The following is an 8,033-nucleotide window of genomic DNA, read 5'->3' as shown; positions in this document are numbered from 1 at the left end:
TTCTCGAGTGACATTTCAGTGGTCACGAACGCCTTCCGGCAAACCTTCGAGGCGCGTTCTTGGCAAACGGAGATCACAGCGGTCTCCGAGCGCCTCGGAACGTTCGGGAAACACTGAGAAAATCCCGTTCGCGGATTCCTAGGTCACCTCCGACTATTGATTTTTGGTCGAAGACAATGGATCAACGATTCCGCACTAGGCAAAAAGCGCGCCGGGACGAACAGTATGGTGAACGGAGGAGGAATTGGAACACGGAAAAGGTCAACTCCACTCAGAGCGCCCGAATGGGGTAAAACCGGCTTTGGAGCCCCAAACCACCTGAATAATCCCGCATGAGAAGCGTGCCAATATAGGCCCACACATAATAGAACCCCCGAATTCGGAATTTCCAGTTCTGTACGACCATTGCCTTAGCATTTAGGTGTACCCCGTACCTCTATTTACGCACACTTATTTTATGAATGCATTGCATATCACGCTAGCTTCAAGTACCTCGCCCGAAATCCCACGGGCGCCAAAAGTAGGAAGCTATGTTAGTCAGAGATTCCGAGTAAGGGAACAGATCGAGTCGGCTATGCTACCGAACTGGCCCCCAAAGATCCTCGCTCGATTTCAAGCACCTAACCATGCATCGCGTTATGCCTCCTTGCAAGCCTTCAACCTGACTCCGACAAACAGTCCATTGAGTCGGCTTGCATGCCATTTCGAGTCTCTTTTATTTCAGAAGTGATGTATTTTGTAACAGATACAGTTATAGTTTACCTTTCCGCACCGCATGCATTTGTTTTCAAAATAACTTAGGACATTACATTAGTCTGATTCTGGAAACACTGAACCGACATCTCCTCCATTTAGGTAAGAATGGACCGCTCGGCTCCTGGCCTTAGGCTCGAATCAATCACACCGCCCAGGAAGGAAATCATGCGCATCTGGAGGACATTCCGCCCGGTGGACCGCGCCTTCATTCAGGGCATCATCGGATATTTAGTAAGGCTAGTTGAAGTCCCGATGGATTGGATCTTCTTAAGGACTGCCATCGAGTCCTGGAACCCCCAACAAGCGGTGTTCAATTTCCAGGGGACAGAATTGACCCCCACGAACGAGGAATACATGGCGCTCATCCAGAGGCCCATACCCACCACCTAAGGCATCTTCGTACCCAATCCGTTCGCCGTGATTCGAAGCCAACTCTCTACCCTTCTAGGCATACCCGCCCAAGAAGTCTACCATGAGCTTCACCAAGGATGGGATCACGGCATCAGGATCGCATGGCTCCTAGACTGGACGCTCCTCCACGCGCTGACGCCTTCGACGGGATCCTACCAACGCAACGCATGTCACAGATTCCTGCTATTGATCTTCGGTACACTTCTGTTCCCACACGCGTCGAACCTCATTGACAGGGCTATAGCCCAAGTCATCCTCCAAGCGGTAGGAGGCCATAGTTATGTGGAGGCTTTGCTAGCCGAGACTGTTCGGTCTCTAGACTATGTTAGGGAGGTTCGGCGCGACAGGATGAGAGGATCCCCACACCTCCTACAAGTTTGGCTCCTTGCGCACATCCGCCCCTTTTGCTCATCACATCCTTTCTCCTACATCGCGGACAAGTGTTCGCTAATCGAACGCCTGGTTCCGGTCTTTCCGCCTCCCGGGCGAAGCTTCTCGGAATAGAGGCACTTTTTGCACGAACTAACGTCCACTCAGTTTTTATGGGTCGCCCGTTCGAATCCCGGCGGCCCCATGATCACAGGCTGTCCTGGAATCGTGGGAATCCCTATCCTCAGCTACTTGGGAAGCACACTCGTATTCCTGGGCCAAGTAATTAGACAACTCGGTGGCCTACAGGATATCCCTGCCGAGGCAGACCGCCTACCCTATCGCATTCAGTGGGCCGATTCAGCATCCTTGGCACCCGCGAATTTTCTACAAATCCGGGAGATTCGTCGACTACGGGACACTAGCGTCATACAACGCCTCTACTTGCTCGAGCACCCCACCGATGAAGAGCGAGCATTCTCCACCACTTCAGCATGCTTGGCTCAGTTCTACTCACGAGACTCTGTATTCCCACGGAGGCCCCAGACAGTCCCGATCCTGTGAGCTGCACCTGCAGCTGCCTCGGAAGCCGAAAGCTCCGCCCAAGCGGCCATGCGCACAGAGCTACAGTCCATCAGAGAGGAGCGGGACAGACTTCGCTGCGAGCTCGTCGACTCCCGCGCAGAAGTCACAGACTACAGGGAACTTCAAAGAGAGCTAGCTCAGGCACGCGCCCGAATCGCAGGCCTAGACCGGGAGATAGCCCGTTTGAGCGCTACGTTGAACCGAGCGAGGGCAAAGGCGCACAAAGTCTCCCATCCCTAGGATTAGCAGTTGCATTCATTTTTTCCCTCGCTCGAACCTACGCCGCTCTTAGCCGGCTACCGAGCGCAATGGGATGTCGGCTTATGTTTACATTCCTCTTTCTTTTGTGTACTTTCTTTACAAAACTATGGAATTCGAATTAAATCAATGTAATGACATTAGTATTTTGATATTCATGCATCTCATACATCTCACCCCTTTATTTATTGTTCCACACTTATCCTTCCGAAATAGTCAATATCACACTTACGCTTACACACTTATGGAATCTAGGTAATCGCAACTAGCTCACACCGTTACCCCACTCGTCAGCGCGTTAGGATGACAGAAGAGAACCGAATCGACATTTCTGAGGAAGTCACTCCACCAATCCCGGCTCATTCTCAGCCGCCCTCGACACATGCTCCGCCGTCTCCAACTCCCGCAGGCCTACCACCGGCGTACTCAGGCGCTCCCTCAGTACATCTCCCTCCGCCGGCATCTTCAGGCACGCCTCCGATGTACTTGGGGGCTCCCCTCCACAAGTCTTGCCACCACCGGTGCAGGCATCATCTACCTCCGAGGACCATGCACGCATCGTAACACTCGAAGGCACGGTCAACCAACTAGCTGCCAACATGACCACTAACATGGCCGAACTGTTTGCCCTACTCAGGGGGCCAAACCGTGCTTCCTCGAGCTCCACCCCTCCTTCGGGACAAGGGCCAATGGTCGACCCAACCTCTTGGATCCCGCCGACCCAAGTTCTAGAAAGCATTGATGCGCCCGCCTTGCCAACAACACACCCACCGATGGTTTACCCGTTCACTATCCCCCTGCCGCTTCTACCGGCTCCTACAGCCGTCCCTCTTCCACCAACGGCATTCCTAACTCCGGACCAGGCCATGTCTGCGTCGCCACCTGTTCCCATGCCGGTCCCGACCCCAATCTATACTGCTCCTCCGCTGATGATATTCTCGGCGTCGACAACCTTTGCTCCTGCTCACATCACCGAATCCTTCCCTTTCCCAACCCCACAACCGAATATTAACCTCCGCTACCAAGCTTCACCGCCCCTGAACATCCCATTCCTCAAACCGGGTATGCTAATCCAGACAGCCCTCACAACTCCACTCGCCAATTTCCTTCCCGAAGAAGAAACCGAGCAGGAGCGTAGGTTGAAGAGAATGGAAGAAACGATACGAGCCCTGCAAGGGAATGAGACTCGCCCCAACGCTAGCTACGACGATTGTGGTCTCTTCCTAGGCATGCGACTACCGTTAAAGGTCAAGATTCCGGAGTTCAAGACTTACGAAGGCACAACCGACCCGCGGCACCACCTCCGTCATTACCGGGGGAAGATGCTGCAATATTGGGATTACGAGGAGTTCGTCATCCACTCGTTCCAAGACAGCCTGACAGGATCGGCCCTCGATTGGTTCATGTCGCTAAAGGCCGAGGACATCCCCGCGTGGGCGAACCTTTCCCGAAAGTTCATTGATCAATACCAATACTGTGCGGAAGCGCCTTCGATCCTTATAGAGTTGAGCATGAGAGAAATGGCCCAAGGCCAAAAGTTCGAAAACTACGCAGCCAAATGGCGTGCCCAGGCGGCAAAACACATCCCTCCGATCAGCGAGGTACAACAGATTCAATTATTCCACTACACCCTGCGAGGGGTGTACTACTCACATCTATTGGCCAGCACTTCCTCATTTTTCGACTTCATCGAGGCCGGGAAGAAGCTTGACATGGGTATCAAGCTCAGCATGATGGAAGGCCCCGTCGGCAAGGGGGAAGGAGAACCTTCTAGAAGAGCAACCGCCGGAGCACCCTACACGGAAGGCAGGAAAGGCAAGGAAATGGCGGTCAATGTCATCAACCCGGGACACCCAGGGGCCCAGCCGTATTCAGTGAATTTCACGCCCCCGCCACCAAGTGCACCTGGATATGTGCCTCCTACGGGACACTACCAACCGCACTACCCCGCTCAGCCGATCTACTACTCGGCCCCACCAGTCCCACTTCTCCTTGCGGCCTCGCAACCCATCTTCCATTATTACACCCTCGCTCCACCTCAAACCTCGCAGTATAGACCTTCGGCTTTGAGAGCTCCTCAGCTGACACAACAGGTCACACCCCCACAGGGTCAATAAGGTGGCACCACACAACCGTGGCAACGCAAGCAATATGCAGCCTTGCCAGTTCCGCTGTCTCACATATACCGACAACTCCGCACGGACAATAAGATCGAAACAGTAACGCTCAACCCCAGCTTCGATCCGACCACCCAGGACCAGAGCAAGCGTTGTGAATATCATCAGGGTGCATCGGGGCATACCTTGGATAATTGTTGGAGGCTACGCGAGAGAATCCAAGAGATGATCGATGCGAAGGTGCTCTCATTCAACACAGTGAGACCCCCGAACATGCAGGTCAATCCCCTCCCCGATCATGGGTCAAGTTCAGGGCCTTCTATTAATATGATCAGCATCTGCGCTTTGGGAGAGGACGAGGACGAACAAGATGGCCTTTCTCCTTTCGTAATCGAGTACGTCCCTACAGAACCCACGGTTGGATTCACGGGGCTTAGTGCCTCGCCTACTCCGTTTGTTATAGACGTCCCCGCTCGAGAACCATACGTAGATAACAAGGTACCGTAGGCCTATGGAGAGGACTTCGGAAGTCTCGAACACCCGTTCAGCGTCATGGGAGTGACACGCTCGGGTCAGATGTACGAAGACACAGAGGCTGTGAACAAAGGAAAGGCGCCCATCGTCGGAGTGAGGGCAATACCCGAGGTCACGCCAATCTTGCCGAAGAAGGTGACCCAGGATGAGGCCGAGGCGTTCATGAAAATTGTCAATGCGAGTGAATACAAGATAGTCGAGCAAATGGCTAAGTCGCCGGCCCACGTCTCACTACACGCCCTCCTCCTAAGTTCGGAGTCGCACCGGGAAGCTCTCCTACGGGTGCTAACGATGGCGCAGGTCCCCAAGGAGACACCCCCAGACAGGATAGAGGAAACCGTCAACTCCATCTTCTCTAACTCCATTTCGTTCTTGGACGACGAGCTTCCCTCCGAGGGGTGGGCACATTCGCAGGCACTACACATCATCGGTAAGTGCAACAACTACGTCATCGGCCGAGTTATGATCGACAACGGCTCGACGCTCAATGTCTTCCCCGTCACCACGCTGAAACAGATGAACGTGGACCTCAACCATGTCCGCCCGAGCAAAACAGCAGTTCGAGCCTTTGACGGTTCACGAAGAGAAGCAAACGGAGAGATCGATCTCCTAATAGACGTTGGCCCATACTCATTCGGCGTCACCTTCCAAGTACTCGACATCCCCAACGCCTTCAGTCTACTGCTCGGGAGGCCGTGGATCCATTCGGCCGGCGCCGTCCCCTCTTCCTTGCATCAAAGGCTGAAATTTATTGTAGAAGAAAAGCTCATCAAGGTCAAAGGGGAGGAAGACTACGCCATATACAAGGGGACAACGGTCCCTTACATTAGTATCGGAGATGACGGAACCACCGTTTCCACTCATTTGAGACCATTTCCGTTATTCGAGGTTATGGGAAAGTCAGCCCATCCCGCGCGGATCGCATGATCAGGAAGGTTCTCCTGCGAAACAATTACGTCCCCGGCACCGGCCTCGGGGCACACGGACAGGGGAAAAGCCGTCCCATCAAAGTCGAAGAATATAAAAACAGGAGGGGCTTGGCTTTCGCCCCTTTTGCCAAGAGATCATCGAGGCCCGCAAGGGCAATCGTCTCCACCACCTTGCTGCATACTACGGGAGGCTCAACTAGGGCATCCCCGTTTCCTCGCATTCCCACTTCTTCCCCGGACCGCCACACGTTGTCGGAAACACACTTGACGGCCCTTCCTCGGATTCCGATGACACGCTTGACGCCCTGCTAACCGTGTATGCCGTCATCGAGGAGATTCCCTCAAGAGATCACATCCGCCTCGCGCAGGAAAACAAGCAGCTTGACAACTGGACTTCAATCCCGCGCTATTCGGCTGTGATCGCCGATGTGTAAGGATTATCTATGTACATGATGTTTCCCACATGTCGGCATTGCCATAAGCCGCACGACGGAAGAGGGATCTTTGTCATGGCTTCGCATTCATACTATCAATGAAATCCCTACATGCATTTTTTTTAATTTCCGTGTCTACTCTTCCCCTCTCCTAATTCATTTATTCATAGCATTCTAAATTTTCTAAGAAAATTCCTCTGAATTTCCAAGCTCCACTCGGATACAAATCTTTGATACGTCGATTCGAGCCCATCCGAAGAACGTCTCGAAGAGCCTGGACCCATATACTTCGGGGAAGGGCTCGACGAGGATGGTCAAGTGCTTGAGATAGAGGATAGTTTGCGTCGCCTCGAGGACCGTCAACTCACATCGGTCTAGCCAACAGAGAAGATCAACGTGGCCACCAAAGAAGAACCCCGCACTTTAAAAATCAAGACGGGCCTTGACCCTACACAATGAACCCGGATGATTGACTTCCTAAGAGAATACCAAGAGGTTTTTGCCTGGTCCTACACCGATATGCCAGGTTTGGACCCTTTAATAGTCAAGCACTATCTTCCACTCAACACTGAGAAGTTCCCGCCCAAGCGGCAGCAGTTACGACGGTAGCGAGCCAGCCTTCTCCTCTGCATCAAAGAGGAGGTCATCAAGTAGATCAACGCGGGATTCCTCGAAGTCTGCAACTATTCCGAGTGGGTGGCAAATATTTTGCCCGTGGAAAAGAAGGATGGAAGAGTCCGAGTCTGCGTCGACTACCGGGATCTCAACAAGGCCAGCCCTAAAGATAATTTCCCTTTGCCTCACATCGACGTCTTGGTCAACAACACGGCGCGCCACGCTCAGTTCTCCTTCATGTATGGCTTCTCCAGATATAATCAAATCCGGATGGCCGGGAGGACAAAATCAAAACAACGTTCACCACGATGTGGGGCACCTTCTGTTACTGCGTAATGCCTTTCGGCATAAAAAACGCCGGAGCAACATAGTAGAGGGCTATGGTCACATTGTTCAACGACATGATGCACAAAGAAGTTGAGGTCTACGTCGACGACATGATCGCCAAGTCTAAAGAAGGGGAGGATCACCTTGTCAACCTCCAACGTCTCTTCGATCGTCTAAAAGAGTACAAACTCCGACTCAACCCAGCAAAGTGCATGTTCGGCACCCGGTCGGGGAAATTGCTCGGGTTCGTGGTTAGCAAACGCGGTATCGAGGTTGATCCGAACGAGGTCAAGCCAATCAGAGATTTACCTCCGCCATCAACGGTCTGTGAGGTGCGAGGCTTCTTGGGACGGTTAAACTACATCGCACACTTCATCACAAACCTAACAGACAAATGCCGACCACTCTTCCACTTGCTTCGCAAAAACGCAACGATCGAGTGGGACCAGGAGTGTCAGGATGCCTTTGACACCATCAAGGCTTACCTAGTTCAACCGCCGGTGTTAGTCCCACCTACACCGGATCACCCCCTTATGCTATACCTAACAGTGTGCCAACAGTCTTTACGGTGCATGTTGGGACAGGAGGATTAGTCCATGCACGCATAAAGGGCAATATACTACCTGAGCAAGAAATTTACCGAAAGGGAATCCAATTATCTAGAAATCGAGAAGATGTGTTGTGCTTTGGTGTGGGTC

At 52.7% G+C, this 8,033-nt stretch overlaps 1 protein-coding gene across 1 annotated transcript; it reads left to right on the top strand.

Annotated features, from left to right (window-relative positions):
• Window positions 1–3,152: 3,152 nt before the first annotated feature.
• Window positions 3,153–4,496, top strand: LOC116209128. Its single transcript, XM_031542684.1, has one exon. The coding sequence runs from the start codon at window positions 3,153–3,155 to the stop codon at window positions 4,494–4,496; it is 1,344 nt and encodes a 447-aa protein (XP_031398544.1).
• Window positions 4,497–8,033: the final 3,537 nt, after the last annotated feature.

The sequence above is a fragment of the Punica granatum genome, chromosome 5 (assembly GCF_007655135.1).
Source record: "Punica granatum isolate Tunisia-2019 chromosome 5, ASM765513v2, whole genome shotgun sequence".
Lineage (NCBI taxonomy): Eukaryota > Viridiplantae > Streptophyta > Magnoliopsida > Myrtales > Lythraceae > Punica > Punica granatum.
Note: the sequence above shows the minus strand (reverse complement) of the source record. Positions and strands in the feature narration are given on the sequence as shown.

Coding starts and splice junctions, on each gene's coding strand:
- LOC116209128 (XM_031542684.1), top strand. CDS start 3,153: ATGGTTTACCCGTTCACTATCCCCCTGCCGCTTCTACCGGCTCCTACA.